General features: G+C 35.4%; 3 protein-coding genes and 1 pseudogene across 3 annotated transcripts; 2 read left to right on the top strand and 2 right to left on the bottom strand.

Annotated features, from left to right (window-relative positions):
* Positions 1 to 113: 113 nt before the first annotated feature.
* On the bottom strand, positions 114 to 2237 carry LOC133305719 (cytochrome c1-2, heme protein, mitochondrial-like; annotated as a pseudogene).
* Positions 2238 to 2372: 135 nt separating this feature from the next.
* Positions 2373 to 3937, top strand: LOC133305718 (histone-lysine N-methyltransferase, H3 lysine-9 specific SUVH4-like). The gene is made up of 5 exons (XM_061505960.1): positions 2373 to 2440; positions 2525 to 2630; positions 2725 to 2907; positions 3013 to 3235; positions 3694 to 3937. Exons 3-5 carry the CDS (start codon positions 2830 to 2832, stop codon positions 3705 to 3707), a joined length of 315 nt encoding a protein of 104 aa, XP_061361944.1. The 5' UTR covers positions 2373 to 2440; positions 2525 to 2630; positions 2725 to 2829; the 3' UTR covers positions 3708 to 3937.
* A 2359-nt stretch (positions 3938 to 6296) lies between these two features.
* Positions 6297 to 8562, bottom strand: LOC133305720 (uncharacterized). Its single transcript, XM_061505961.1, has 2 exons — positions 8221 to 8562; positions 6297 to 7630 (listed from the first exon to the last, which is right to left on the bottom strand). Exons 1-2 carry the CDS (start codon positions 8545 to 8547, stop codon positions 6701 to 6703), a joined length of 1257 nt encoding a protein of 418 aa, XP_061361945.1. The 5' UTR covers positions 8548 to 8562; the 3' UTR covers positions 6297 to 6700.
* Positions 8563 to 11653: 3091 nt separating this feature from the next.
* LOC133305717 (DNA-directed RNA polymerase subunit beta) lies at positions 11654 to 16737 on the top strand. The gene is made up of 2 exons (XM_061505959.1): positions 11654 to 11664; positions 13518 to 16737. The coding sequence occupies exons 1-2, from the start codon at positions 11654 to 11656 to the stop codon at positions 16735 to 16737; spliced, it is 3231 nt and encodes a 1076-aa protein (XP_061361943.1).
* The last annotated feature ends 14 nt before the right edge of the window (positions 16738 to 16751 follow it).

Below are 16751 nucleotides of genomic sequence, written 5' to 3'. Positions count from 1 at the left end.
GGTTGAGTTAGTTTATAACAAATACCATCATTTTTTATGGGATCTGTTCATATAATATCAACAAGATTGTAGACATTAGTAACATGAGCTAGCTTTCTGCATCAATTTCTTCATGAGCTAGCTTTCTGCTGTTCCAACTTCTGTGCCCCATGCACAGGGTCAAAGAGGGAGTAGAGTTGCCGAAGACATAAAAGAATCAGGCTCCACAACAACAAGGTATCGATAGCTATATCAAAAGATCAAGGAATGAATAATACCATCAAGTCCTCAAATTGTAGAAGGTACCAAGCTCGGATTGTGTACTCTACTCTCTTGCAGAGCTTCAAAAACTCAGCTCGGTCGGAACTATGTTCTGCATATATTACCCAAAAGACTCAAGCACAAAGAGAACAGCAACTTCGAAGGGAGAAAAAACATATGCTATATTTCTTTGTCTAAATTAATTAAAGAAAAAAACTACAGAATTTGAACTCCATAAAAGAACTATTGAACTAAATACAGATTTTTATGAGTCCAGAACAAAAATGTAATTAAATTTGTCATTAAATCAAATCCGAAGCATTCAACTCTTGAGTCCAAATAGTTACATAGCTCTAGCATTCCACTCATCAAAGCAGTAACAGCTCTTACCTTATGAATTTTTTTGAATATTTGGAAGGCCACTCATCTCATCCTCATCATTTACAGCAGACCTACATGCACATTTATATCATTACAACAACCAGAGAAGGTACTTAATAATATTCTAGATCTCTGTTCCATCTCAGGTTCCGCGGCCCAAGTTAAGAATGACACAACATCTTTCCCCATCTGAGCTTCTGTAGCAGGCGTACCATCTTCATATTCAACAGCACCATCATTAAGCAAGCATTTTAGGCATGGCAATTGCTCCACCAGGAAAATAAGGATTATAGTGAAGTCCCTCTCTAATCGAAACACCCAGCAGGAGGGTCACGATAACCGGTTAGAAGGGCAAATAAATACATATAGTTCTGACCATTGTGACGGGCTTTGGTAATAAGACTTAGATCTGGGGGATAAGCTCCTCCATTAGCAAACCTAGCAGCTGATTCATTTGCATATGGCTGAGGAAAACGATCGCTGAGTTTACCAGGGCGGGTAAACATCTCACCCTCATCATTAGGGCCATCAACCACCTCAATCTCAGCTGCCATAGCCTTTACCTCATCTTCTGTATAAGCGACACCAACCAAATCACGGTACGATATCAAAGACATAGAATGGCAGGAAGCACAGACTTGTGTATAAACTTGATGACCACGACGAATCGAAGCATGATCATATGAACTGAGGATGCCCTTGTGAGGCCATGGATACATGCCAGGCCATGCTCGGCTTCATCAGCTGATGCTGTTGTTGCAAAACTCAAAATCCCTGACACACCAGCTCCAATTAATGCAAGTGCTCTTAAGGACCTGCTGCCAGTAGAGCCAGCATCATCTTTCTTTGCTATGATGGATGACAAAAAGGAAGGGTTAGTAGAATGAGGCTGGAGTTTCCTCCTCAATAACTGCTGAATAATACCTCCAGCCATCTCAGTCCACAGAAATGGAAGCGAAGACGAAGCTTGAATGGTCAAAGGGCACAATAGCTCTGCACCCGTTGCGTTTTTATGTCCCACATCGACAAGCTTTCAAAACTTTTAGTATTATAAGATTTGTGTATAATCGAAAGAAAGTCAATTATATTTTGATTTGTTTTATCAGTTCTTTCTTTATTTGATTCATTATTGTACTCAACGTTGGCAACTAAACACGAGGGTTGCGCTCGTTGCGGGACTTAACCCAACACCTTACGGCACGAGCTGACGACAGCCATGCACCACCTGTGTTCGCGTTCCCGAAGGCACCCCTCTCTTTCAAGAGGATTCGCGGCATGTCAAGCCCTGGTAAGGACCACCGCGGCTCCTCTCTTCTCGAGAATTCATACATCCCTTATCAGTATATGGACAGCTATTTCTCGAGCACAGGTTTAGGTTCGGCCTCAATGGAAAAAAAAACGGAGCACCTAACAACGTATCTTCACACTCACAAAAGTATACGGTTAAAGATTACTAACCTGGTAGCGCTTGCTTATAACCCGAGCGGGAGTAATCGTGTTGGACTAACCTGGTAGCGCTTGCTTATAACCCGAGCGGGAGTAATCGTGTTGGACTATTATTGACCGCGATAATGCGTCCAGCTGTCAGAGAGCCATTGCTAACCGCGACCGCCTACGGTGCAGTGTGCCTTCTCTGATTTTGCTTGTGATTGACTTATCAGAGCAACGGGCGCGCAAAGTCCTCGAGAACCCTCCAACACAGTTGTTTTTTTGTCCTTACGATGAATTCAAAGGCTTTTGTATAAATTGATCCGAAAACTTGTGAATGTGCGTTGCTTAATGGCTCAGATTTTCCTTATGTATCTCGGGATGGTGGCAGGTTAGAAACTTGATTGGTGAAATGGCATTTAAATTTTGTTTGCTGTAATATTTGATGTGGTTGCTTTTATGTATAAATTGACAGGTTAGTTGAAGCCAAAGATGTAGTTTTTGAATGTGGCCCCAAATGTGGTTGTGGTCCTGGTTGTGTGAACCGAACTTCTCAAAGAGGACTTAGATATCGTTTGGAGGTAGCACATTGTATTGGTATCCTAAGATCTTTAGATTATTAAGATAACTATACTGAGTTTTTAATTTTGTTTATTCAACTAAATTGTTACATAGGTTTTCCGTACTGCGAAGAAAGGATGGGCCGTTAGATCTTGGGATTTTATACCTTCTGGAGCCCCAGTTTGTGAGTACACAGGAATACTTGCTAGGACGGAAGATATGGAAAGTGTATTGGAAAACAATTATATTTTTGACATAGATTGCTTGCAAACATTCAAGGGGCTTGGTGGAAGAGAGGTATTGAATCCTTTGAAACCTTATCATGTGATTATATTTTTCTCAGCTACTTCAGCTAAATGTTTAGAACTTTTCTCGTCTCTTTGGTGACATTAATTTTGACAGAGGCGGTCAAATAATGTAGCATTTCCTGCAAATCTTTTGGACAAATGCGATGACCAAGGTTCTGAAAGTGTGCCGGAGTTTTGTATTGATGCAGGATCTACTGGAAATATTGCTAGGTTTATAAACCATTGTTGCGAGCCTAATCTATTTGTTCAATGTGTTTTGAGCACACACCATGATTCGAAATTGGCTCGAGTAGTGTTGTTTGCTTCCGACTTTGCAGGTAACTCATTTTCTATATTCCCCCGATTTGTCTTCTTGGGGATGTTGTTAACATATTGGGGTTGGGGATGTGGCCGAAAAATTAACATGTTTGCTGATATTTGTTATTGATAATTATGGTGGTAGCTATGTCAACTCACTTTAGACTGTTGAAATTTATTTTATAGCCATGCTTATTTTCTTACTTCTGTTACCTATTGTTTCTGGGATGTTTCATGAATTAGATTTTGGGAGGATTTGTGGGTAATAGATATACCTTCTTTATTCTCTTTCTTTTTTATATCATTTGCACCCCTATATATGTGACTAGTGGACGTCACAGTGTGAAAATGGAAGTGTAAGGGTGGGCCTACTTCCAATCCTGCAAAGTCTGAGAGTCTTGTGTACTGGTGTTTTCTCTTTTGGGGTTTTATTCTGAAGTCTTTGATAAATGTTTTGAATCTCTTTGATTTCTTGCAGGAGCTGACATATGACTATGGCTATGCGCTTGATAGTGTCTTTGACTCCAATGGGAAGATAAAGCAAATGCCATGCTACTGTGGAGCCCCAGGCTGCAGGAAGCGATTGTTCTAAGTGTGTTAGTTGGTCCTTTTTTATGAATGTTGTATGGGTGTTGTACGTGGTCTTTTTGCAAAACTAGAGGTCGTATTTTTCCTAAAACTTTCGCTCAAATCCATACATGATTGATTTGTTGTATCTGTAAATGATACCAAAAATGACAATACAAGTTTTGATGCAAGTCCAAAAGGATGAAATAGATTTTTTTATTTTTTTTTTGTTTGCTGGAAATAGCCTGCTTTATTGAATACTGCGAGTTTATTGATTTTCGGGTCCAAAAGAAATAAAACGAAAACACCCAAGTATAGGACACATCAAATCGGCAAGAGCAAAAGAATCCATTACAGGAGGATGAGTTTCCTACTTGGTATCCCAACTATCTTCCTCGCCAAAATTAACAATGTTTCTAATTACAGATTTTCAACCTTGCTTATAACTTTTACATATAATTAATTTTTTCACTACTTAACTATTTACGAGATTTGAAATGCCTTTACACTGAAGTAAAATGTCGGAGCTTATAATTCTCATCGTAACATGAACTGCGTTTCGCATATTAATTATTACACAAGCAGAGCCAAAAATTAAGGTACCGGAATACGAGGGAGAAAAGTACGTATTACGCACATTAGAAAGTTAACATAATTAAAATTACGCACAACAAATATTCTCTTAAAAATGTTTTGAAGATTGAGTTTTGCATTTGTCATGTTGGATGACAAAAGTTGAATTTCTTACAAATATATAGATACTTGTGTTACATTTTTTTTTCTTTTCTTTTTATTTTAAAAATTATGGACCTCACAATGATTGTCTCTATAGCATTATTATTATATAAGGATTGACATGCATCATGATCAATGTTATTAAACCCAGTATTTAAAAACCCGGCTCGACTATTGACGCAGTTAAGGTCAGGGGTCACGGGTCACGGGTTCGACCAGAGGGTCACGAGATCACTTCGCTGATCCAATTTTATACATTAAAAAAATAAAAACATATATTCTGTAAGAAAAATTGAAAATAATCAAACCACCGATCATTAAAGATTCAAAATATACTTAATATAATTCAACCAATTACATCTGCAAGTCAATATTCACAAGTTAATCAAAATATCAAAGTATAAAACACATTCAATGGAGTTAATGAAAAGTTATATCATTAAACTCAGGCTCTTGTCATTCTTATGCACCTACAACATCCCTTACCCAATAGAGAATAGTGGAGGAGAAGCGGCCACACGACAAATTAATAGTGGGGAGAGAAGAACCAGTACGATGGAGGATATCTCCGGATCTGGGAGACTGAGTCTAGGTCTGGGCGTGAAGAGTGGACAATGCATCATGCCTAGCCTACCTATACTAAGAAATTCTACAAAGAAAATGGGGAGCGGCGATGATCAAACCCAAGACGTTGAAGCTCTGATACCATGTAAAGAACCAATTCATCCAAAAGTTTAAGCTGGTGGGTGAGGGCTTTTTAATGGGTTATACTATTCTCTAACATTTTGTTTTGTTTTGTTTTTTACACATCAAACAATGTTATTTTGTGTATAATTTTTTTTTTTTAAAATGCAATGACCCCTTTGACCACGATGTGACGGGTTCAACCGGAGGGTTTCGGGGGTTAGAGGGGTCAACGTGCAAGTAGGGTCTAACTACTAATCCAAACCCTTAGAGAGACGGGGTCAGTGACCCGGCGAGGTCGACCCCGATGTGGGGTAAGGTTTTAAAACACTGATTAATCCCAACCTAATTATTGATCCGATCGAGGTACGAGGTCACTTGATCATTGGTTCAACCAGTGGATCACTGGTTCAACCACATGACCTGGTAAGTATATGTAAATCTATAATTTATATTTAAAAAGTTATAAATATACTCAAATACATGTAAAAAGTGATACCAAATCCAAATATTTTAAGGGGAAAATTATACTTACTACTTTTTTTTCTTACTATCTCTTATTACCAAATCTTAACCGTCGATTTCCGTCAATTTAACGGTTATAATTTATTGAAAATTAATAATTAATAAATAAGTATAACCTAATAGATTATAACTATTAGATTGACGAAAATCATCGGTTAAAATTTGATAGTAAAGGATAGTAAAAGAAAAAGTAGTAAGTATAACCTATATGAAAAACAATAAATTACACATCGTTATCCAACAAAAGATCAATCAAATATATAATACTTGTGATACTGATGCGATGCTTCAGGTTCAATAGACGACGCTTCAGGTTCAATAGAGGACATCTCTAACTATAAATCAAATCAAAATTCCATGTATATTGTATAATCAAGATAATATTAGTATTATAGGTACATAATCTATGTAACAGATTGCTTAAATATTTCAAAAGAAAACAAATTATTTGTGTGTGAAAAAAAAAAAAAAAAACATCAATTGATAAGAACAAATAATTTTTTTTTTTATAAAACCGGACCAGGCACTGAGCCACCAATTTTTACAAAAAGGTTCAATGACATGACCGATCAAATATAAAAATCGAACCGGGTATATGATCGATTCACTGGCTTTCAGATCAACCTGGCCAGATCGATCATGTTTTTATAACACTGATCATGATGGTCGTTTCTCCCTTTGAAGATTATTAAAAAAATGTAAAAATAGCAATTGACTGCTGCTTTCCGTTCGGGGCTTCATAAATTTTTTTCAGTACATCTTAATCTCCACACAAATTATTATGCTTGATTTGAAGTTTATACCTACTGCAGTTCAAGAAACTAATACAGCGAAATGAAAATCTGGGTACATCATGATGTAGTTCATAAATTAATAGAAGGGAGCACTAGTCTGAGATGACCCTAAAAAAAAAGGGTTGTAGTCAGAAGTCCCATTTTGGCTAATTTTGCTGAGTCTAGGAACTCATTACCCTGTTACACAATAGGCTCCTCCAAGTCCTCCTGGGTTTTCTTCCTAAACTGACGATTTAACCTCGGCAAGCCCTTCTTAGTGTCCTCAGTAACCTCTGGTTCATCCTCCTCCATTGCACAAACATCATTATTTTGTGTGTCACCAGCAGCTATTCTAACAGTGAAAGCTCTTTTATTCATGGGCTCCTTGTCAACATCAAGCTTTTGCTTTGACACCATCTCATTCTCTCCCGTAGTGGCATCATCACCAGATTTCTTCTTCGGTATAAAGGTAACTGATGGATGATCCAAAGCATCATCTGCATGCGATCCAGTTCCCGTGGCAGCAGCATTTGACCCCTTTAAGCATTCAAGGAAGCTCATATATGCTTCTGTATTTGATTTGTCATCCATGTCACTTGTAGAATCAAAAGTATAATGTGTGTATCTTGAAGGATTACGAATATAATCCGGAACTGCTGAAGCAAATTCCTGTGACTTAGATAACTGATTTGAAGCTGCAATCTCTTCCATTGAAGGAGTCTTCATGCGAACATCCCTGGTTCCTTCATTCTCATCATCATTACCTCTATCATCACATTCAGAATCAAACCGAACACGCTTCTTGGACCTGGTTTCCGAAGGATGATTCTCTTTATTCTTCAAAATTGACTTGGGGTTAATAACACCACCACCACCACCACCAGTGTCAGGTGTAGATTTCTCGGAGACATGCAAAGCATCAATTTTTTTAGCTGCTTCATCATCCTGCTTAAGCCTAATCCTAGCAGCCAAGTGATTTGCACGTGGGTCTCTCATAAAATCTTTGAACATAGTGGGAATTTCACTGCAAGAACTCATCTCAACCCCATCGTCATTTATATCCTTCATATAAACGCGATCCCCCGAATTCTCTTTGCCAATAGCCTGTTTGTCATACCGATCTTCCTCTTCCTGCATAAAGTGATTCAGTCAAGTTCTTTTTTTTTTTAAAAACAAAAAAATCTAAATTTTGAGGATTAAAAACTTAAAACAAATATAAACAATAACAAAAACAAAGAAGCACAAAATCAATTGTTGATAGTGTTCACTAGTTAAATTGTTGACTGCAAGAAGGAAAAAATGATTGAATCATTGAATTTTGATTACTATACAAAGTTGAGTGAAGTTGGCACAATTCGAATTTTAAATATATAATCTTAGTTCATCACCATCATAATAGACTCTTCAATTTATTTGCAATTGTGATCTTCCTCTTGCTGCATAAGGTGATTGAGTCAAGTGTGTCTGTGTGTGTGTTTTATTCAAGAACTTCGAGAACAACGACAACAACAACAAGAAGAAAAAGCATAAAGGGAAAAAAAACCCATCAGCTAAATTATTGATTCGAATGCACTTTTAACACAAAGAAAATTCAATAAGGGTCGTCTAATTTTTTGAGTGAAGTGGGTTGAATTCGAATTTGAATTATACTATATTCCTCAGCATAATAATAATAATAATTAGAGATTATTGGAAAAAAGATAAAAGGGAATGAAAAGTACCTCGTAATCAAGGGTGCAATCGAGGCCAATACCAGACCTAATTTCCCACTGTTCATCATCGTAATCGGGTGGCTTAGAGGGTCCACGCACGTCTTCTTCATCGTCATTGTTGTTTAGGTTTTCTAGGTCATTCTCCAGCTCAACCCTAAATTGGGAAGAGGAATAGGGTTTGGGTTTGGGTTTGGATTGGGATTGATGGACGCGTTTGGAGGAGGGAGTGTCGTTTATCTCGTCTTGGGTGAGAGACCAAAGAGAGTTGAGAGAAGAAGAAGGGATAGGAAGAGAACCGAAGGCTTTTTCAACTCGTACTTTGAAACTGTCTTCCATGTTATGTTTATTCTTCTTCCTAATGGCTGCCGTTGTAGCAGCAGATGCAATTCTTATTTGTAGCAAAAATCAAGACAAGGGCATTATGGGAATTTCCTGACCAATTCATGGATTAATCTATTAATTTAATTTAATTTAATCATATACGAGATATGATCATCTTATATCGGTGTAAGAATAATAACTCTTACATCAAATCTTAACCATTCATTTTCTGCATCTAATAAATAAGATTTATTAGGTCTCACTCATTAATTAATTTTTAATTCTCAATAAATATTAATCATTATATGCACGAAAATCACTAATTAAAATTTAGTGTAAGATTTATTATTATTACAAGTTTATCCTATCCCATCATATATTTATCAAAATTTTATCACAAATATGTATGTAAGACTCAAACTCGGAACCTATTAATCAATGTGAAATAACCCACAGCCAGTTAATTTAACTGTTCGCTGATGATTTTTTTTTTTTACTTCTAGCATTGGGGAACATTTTATTTTTTTCCTCTCTGATATATTATTTTTTTTCTCGTTAGGGGAAATTAAACGAAAAATAGTTTTTTAATATATTGTTTTTTCCTAGGATATTATATAGTAAGGGTTCTACTTGTTTGAGATAATTTCAATTATATATAAATAAATTAACGATTATTCCATGTTTCAATTTTAATATAGTTTTTTTAAATGATTTAATAATGTTAAGTGAAAATGAAAGGATTAATTTCTTATAAAAATTTATGAACCGCAAGAATAACATAAAGTGACATATCATGTCGCAAAATAAAAGAGACATAATTATTTTCAATAATATAGAAAAATAAAATATCATATTGTTGTTGTCTTCAATACAAAGTAGAGACTAGAGCAATGTTTATTAAGTCGTTTAATGGTTCGAGCTGGATCGAGTTTTGGTTTTAAAGAATTAAGTGTATGTTTAAATGTGTCAGTCAGATCTAGTTTGTTACTTATTAGGAATATAATTATCAGCAGATGGTCTTATTTATTTATAAAAAATAAAAGTATGGTTTAGCTTGTTAAAAAAAAGGGTAGGATATTGTAACAATCAATTAGAGTTACTACCAATCAATTTCACCGTTAGATCGATTATATTGATCCAACGATTATATTTATTTTTATCTTTGTATGATTATGATTCTCAATATTTAATATAATGTGAAAGCATTAAATATGAAAAATCATAACCATACAAAGTTGAAAATAAATATAAAGTTATGGAAAATCATAACCATGCAAAGTTGAAAATAAATATAAAGTATTAAATATGAGGAATCATAACCATATAAAATTAAAAATAAATATAGCCGTTGGATCAATATAATCGTCTAATGATGAAATTGATTGATAGTAGTAATTCTGACCGGTTGTTACAATATCCTATTCCCTTAAAATTAGTGAAAACAAATAAAATATAAAAAATAAACCATTTTTTTTAAAATCAACTGATTCTATAAAATAAGGGAAACGTGAGGAGTGAGTGGGTACAAAGGTTGATGGGGAAACAACACAGAATGTGGTACCTGGTTATTAAGTACGGAGGAAGGCATGCGATTAATGAGATAACAAGCTGTAAGGACAGCATTGCCCCAATACTGGAAGGGGATATGACCATGTAACAAAAGTGTCCGAGTAGTTTCAATGAGGTGACGGTTCTTGCGTTCAGCAACCCTATTTTGTTGAGGGGTGTGTGAACATGATGTCTGGTGAAGGATGCCGTGAGATGCAAAGAAGGTTTGAAACTAATGAGACAAATATTCACGAGCATTATCACTTCGAAAAATGTGAATCGAAACACCAAATTGAGTAAGGATTTCATTAAAGAACTTGTTAAAGATGGAAAACAATTCAGACCGATTTTTCATTAAAAACAACCAAGTACATAGAGAATAATCATCAATAAAAGTTACAAAATATCTGTACCCCATAGTGGAAACGGTACGACTAGGACCCCAAATATCTGAATGAACTAAAGCAAAAGGAGACGAAGACCGACGACTGACACGATCGGGAAACGAACTACGAGTGTGCTTCCCTAACTGACATGACTCTCGAGACAAACTAGATAAATTTGAGAAACGTGGAACCATCTTCTGGAGCTTAGCAAGACTCGGATGACCCAATACAAATCCAATAAAAAAAAAAGACATCAATTCATTTCGTGTGTAAAATAGAATCCAAATAAAAAAAAATATATCATCCCTAACAAGGCTCCTTCTTTCTTTTTTTTTTAGGGTAAAGATTCCGACGAACAAAGAAAAAAAGGGAATTTTTGATTGCATCAGAAATAAATTTTTTTTAATATAGTATGGAGGAAATATCTTCTTAATAGCTCGGATATTGTTATTCGTGATATTGATCCGATTTGATATTGATAGCATGGAAACGTAATTTATTATACCATTGAATTTACCAACGAAAGATGTATCATCTCTATGGGATTAAATCCCGAATTCTTTATTCGAAATAAAAGAGAAATAAAACATAGAGATTATGGAAGTCAATATTCTCGCATTTATTGCTACTGCACTGTTCATTCTAGTTCCTACTGCCTTTTTACTTATAATTTATGTAAAAACGGTAAGCCAAAGTGAGTAATTTTACTTCAACACGACTTATTCATTCTTATCCATGCAATGATTGAATAAAAAAGGATTTGAATTTTTGGCCTTAGTCTTAGATAAAATGATCTGACTAGAATCAACAGATTTCTATGAAATCCGGATAATATGGTAGAAAGAAATAAAATCTATTTCTTTCTACCATCTGAAATAATCAAAAAGCAACTCTTATTCTTCCAATTTGAGTTTTTATATTTCATATTTTTTTTCCACAATCATAATATCATAGAAAAAGAAATATATATATATCATATTTATGAAAAATATCTCTATCATTCGGAAGAAGTAATTGAGTAAATAGTTGAAAGACGATCGGAAGGTTCTATGAGATACTTTTTCATATTTCAGGAAGTTAAAAACCAACCCATTTTTGGACGTTTCAGCCATGATCTGCAATGAGTTCAATAAAGTGGAAATCAAATTTCGAACTAAAAAGACAAATAATAAAATAAAACAAACGATATGGTAAATACGTAATATGGTATTAGTCCCAAGGAATAACATTATTTTATTATGTGTAGTATCTCATTAGACACTTCCTGCGTCGATTTACTATACAAATTTTGTATCCGTTTAATAGTATAGAACTATTTTTTTTTTTTTTTTTTTTTTTTGAAAAAATAAAGAAGGGGACAAAAAAATAGAATAGGGGTAGGGGTTCCGCGGTTCCTTATTTTCCATATATAACTTTGGAAAAAGCCAGTTCATCGAGATATAAATCTTAAAAAGATTTCGGTTGGAATGGAATACAAGTAATACGAACCGATTTGTATTCCATTTCCTTTGAAAATATGAACACGGGAATATAATAATTAAAGAAAGATTTGTTTGATTGAAAGAGTATTTTATATTTCTATATTATCCGTAGAGTGCATTATACCACTAGAATACAATAGAATTAGGAAATGCAGATCGATTTCCATTCCATTAATTAGTATAATTCGTACTAATTAACATACTTAAAAAAAATGAGAATCAGGCCTAAAAAACAATTGATACAGGTTGTGATCCCTTAACTTAATTAGTAGTACCCCTAAAGTCCACTCCTTCCCCAAACTACGAGTGCAATGGAAAATGTAAAAAGTACCATTAAAGCAGCCCAAGCAAGACTTATTAGATCCATGTAAATTTTGTCTCCTATCTCTATCAATATGAAGGAATTTTTTCATTATTGTTCACTTCTTCTTGTATTCTTTTTTGTTTTATAATTCACTCAATATGAAATACTTTATTATATTCAAATACTTTCATATAATAATAGTAGAATCGCTGGTACAGAGTCAAACAAAAATAGGGTTATGGTCGAACACGATTGACGAAAGAATCCAAAAAATCAAATTAGAACATCGAACACGTTTTTATCCGATTCTACTAGAATCGGATAAAATTCATAAACATAAACAAAATATCTGGAGACATCCTTCAAAGTATTAAGTTAATGGATATTACTAACAGGTAGGAATAATCAAATAAGACCTATGTTTTTTTATCCCCCATTTCATTCAGTAATTTCATTAAGTAAAAAATCGAAAATCTAGAAATAGAATTAAAATAGAATTAGATTACCTGTCCGATCTATACCTTTCCAACCTAATCCCAGACTCGGTCAATAGACGGACACTACATGTAGTAGTGGCGTGAAAGGGATATCGTTTCAATATTTATTAATCCCCTTTCACTATTTCAATTCTCTTGTCGATCAGGTAACACCCGGATTTGAACTGGGGAAAAGGGATTTGCAGCTCCCCGCCTTACCACTCGGCCATGTCGCAAAAAAAATGATACAAAAAAAATATATGAATAAGAATACCCCCTATTTTCTATTGAAAAAGCAAACGTACACCTTCGGAAAGAAAGAATTTCGGGACAAATCACAACTGTTAACTATGAATTCCTGTAATTCCTTAACTATTCTTGAATTTGAATCAAAAATGGTTTTTTCTTGATGAAATCATAAAATCCGAATTAATACATAAACAATAAATCTTGGTTTTTTATTGAAAAAGGGGTAAAAATTTCTCTCTTATCTGTGAATTCGAATTCTTTTTTGAACAATTGAAAAGGTTAAGTTTCAATTGTTCAAATTTGTTTCCATTTAGATTCGAATTTAGGTTCTATCTGTTTGTTTTGGTGGAAATTCCAATTTGAGTATCAAATTCTATTTATTCCTCTCTTTTTTTAATAGGTATTTTGTACACGGAGTTGAGTAAAATTTCATGTGATTCAGTAAAAAGAACAGAAATTCCATTTTTGCTAAATCTATTCATGTGATTCGATGAAGAATAATAGCAAATCGTGATATATTTTCTATATAATATATGGGGAGATTGAAAATGCTTGGGAGTGGAAATGCGGGAATGTCCACACTACCCGAGTTGAATCAGATACAATTTGAAGGATTTTGTAGGTTCATTGATCGGGGTTTAACAGAAGAACTTTTTAAGTTTCCAAAGATTGAAGATACAGATCACGAAATTGAATTTCAATTATTTGTAGAAACATATCAATTGACAGAACCCTTGATAAAAGAAAAAGATGCCGTATATGAATCACTTACATATTCCTCTGAATTATACATATCCACCGGATTAATTTGGAAAAACAGTAGAGATATCCAAGAACAAACTATTTTTATTGGAAACATTCCTCTAATGAATTCCTGGGGAACTTTTATAGTAAATGGAATATACAGAATTGTAATCAATCAAATATTGCAAAGCCCGGGTATCTATTACCGATCAGAATTAGATCATAACGGAATTTCGGTCTATACCGGCACCATAATATCCGATTGGGGAGGGAGATTAGAATTAGAGATTGATAGAAAAGCAAGAATATGGGCTCGTGTGAGTAGGAAACAGAAAATATCTATTCTAGTTCTATCATCAGCTATGGGTTCGAATTTAATCGAAATTCTAGAGAATGTTTGCTATCCTGAAATTTTCTTGTCTTTCCTGAATGATAAGGAGAAAAAAAAAATAGGTTCAAAAGAAAATGCTATTTTGGAGTTTTATCGACAATTTGCTTGTGTAGGCGAAGATCCAATATATTCTCAATCTTTATGTAAGGAATTACAAAAAAAATTTTTTCAACAAAGATGTGAACTGGGAAGGATTGGTCGACGAAATATGAACCGAAGGCTGAATCTTGATATACCGCAGAACAATACATTTTTGTTACCACGAGATATATTGACAGCTGTGGATCATTTGGTTGGAATGAAATTTGGAATGGGTACACTGGACGACATGAATCATTTAAAAAATAAACGTATTCGTTCTGTAGCAGATCTATTACAAGACCAATTTGGATTGGCCTTGGTTCGTTTAGAAAATATGGTTCGAGGGACGATATGTGGAGCAATTAGACATAAATGGATACCGACTCCTCAGAATTTGGTGACTTCAACTCCATTAACAACCACTTATGAATCTTTTTTTGGATTACATCCATTATCTCAAGTTTTGGATCGAACCAATCCATTGACCCAAATAGTTCATGGAAGAAAATTGAGTTATTTGGGCCCCGGGGGATTGACGGGACGAACTGCTAGTTTTCGGATACGAGATATCCACTCTAGTCACTATGGACGCATTTGTCCGATTGACACGTCGGAAGGAATCAATGTTGGACTTATTGGATCCCTAGCGATTCATGCGAGGATTGGTCGTTGGGGGTCGATAGAAAGTCCATTTTTTGAAATTTCTGAAAGATCAAAAAAAATACACATCCTTTATTTGTCACCAAGTAGAGATGAATACTATATGGTGGCGACAGGAAATTCTTTGGCACTGAATCAAGGTATTCTGGAGGAACAGATTGTTCCGGCCCGATATCGTCAAGAATTTCTTACTATTGCCTGGGAACAGGTTCATCTTCGAAGTATTTTTCCCTTCCAATATTTTTCTATCGGGGCTTCCCTCATTCCTTTTATTGAGCATAATGATGCGAATCGGGCTTTAATGAGTTCTAATATGCAACGCCAAGCAGTTCCGCTCTCTCGGTCCGATAAGTGCATTGTTGGGACTGGATTGGAATGCCAAGCGGCCTTCGATTCGGGGGTTGCCACTATAGCCGAACATGGCGGAAAGATCATTTATACCGATACTGACAAGATACTTTTAGTTGGAAATAAAGATACTATAAGCATTCCATTAGTTATATATGAACGTTCGAACAAAAATACTTGCATGCATCAAAAACCCCGGGTTCGGCGAGGTAAATGCATAAAAAGGGGACAAATTTTAGCAGACGGTGCGGCTACGGTTGACGGCGAACTCGCTTTGGGAAAAAACGTATTAGTAGCTTATATGCCATGGGAGGGTTACAATTCTGAAGATGCTGTACTCATTAGTGAGCGTCTGGTCTATGACGATATTTTTACCTCTTTTCATATACGGAAATACGAAATTCAGACTCATGTGACAAGCCACGGTCCTGAAAGAATCACTAATGAAATTCCACACCTAGAAGCCCATTTACTCCGAAATTTAGACAAAAATGGAATTGTGATCCTGGGATCTTGGGTAGAGACGGGCGATATTTTAGTGGGTAAATTAACGCCCCAAATGGCGAAAGAATCATCGTATGCCCCGGAAGATAGATTATTACGGGCTATACTTGGCATTCAGGTATCCACCTCAAAGGAAACTTGCCTAAAACTACCTATAGGCGGTAGGGGTCGAGTTATTGATGTGAGATGGATAAAAAAAAGGGGGGGTTCCAGTTATAATCCAGAAACGATTCGTATATATATTTTACAGATACGTGAGATTAAAATCGGTGATAAAGTGGCTGGGAGACATGGAAATAAAGGTATCGTTTCAAAGATTTTGTGTAGACAGGATATGCCTTATTTTCAAGACGGAAGACCCATTGATATGGTTTTCAATCCCTTAGGGGTACCTTCACGAATGAATGTAGGGCAGATATTTGAATGTTCACTCGGATTAGCGGGGGGTATGCTAGATAGACATTATCGAATAGCACCCTTTGATGAGAGATATGAACAAGAGGCTTCGAGAAAACTAGTATTTTCTGAATTATATGAAGCTAGTAAACAAACATCGAATCCATGGATATTTGAGCCCGAATATCCGGGAAAAAGTAGAATATTTGATGGAAGAACGGGGAATCCTTTTGAACAGCCTGTTATAATGGGAAAACCATATATCTTGAAATTAATTCACCAAGTTGATGATAAAATACACGGACGTTCCAGTGGACATTATGCACTTGTTACGCAACAACCCCTTCGAGGGAGGGCCAAGCAAGGAGGACAACGGGTAGGCGAAATGGAAGTTTGGGCCCTCGAAGGATTTGGTGTTGCTCATATTTTACAAGAGATGCTTACTTATAAATCTGATCATATTAAAGCTCGACAAGAAGTACTTGGGACTACGATCATTGGAGGAACAATACCTAAACCTGCGGATGCTCCCGAATCATTTCGATTGCTCGTTCGAGAACTACGATCCTTGGCTCTGGACCTGAATCATTTCCTTGTGTCTGAAAAGAACTTCCGGATTCATAGGAAGGAAGCTTAATTGGACTGAATCAG

The sequence above is a fragment of the Gastrolobium bilobum genome, unplaced genomic scaffold (assembly GCF_033153095.1).
Source record: "Gastrolobium bilobum isolate Gb01-03AN ecotype WA unplaced genomic scaffold, APGP_CSIRO_Gbil_v1 utg33838, whole genome shotgun sequence".
In the NCBI taxonomy this organism is placed as follows: domain Eukaryota; kingdom Viridiplantae; phylum Streptophyta; class Magnoliopsida; order Fabales; family Fabaceae; genus Gastrolobium; species Gastrolobium bilobum.
Note: the sequence above shows the minus strand (reverse complement) of the source record. Positions and strands in the feature narration are given on the sequence as shown.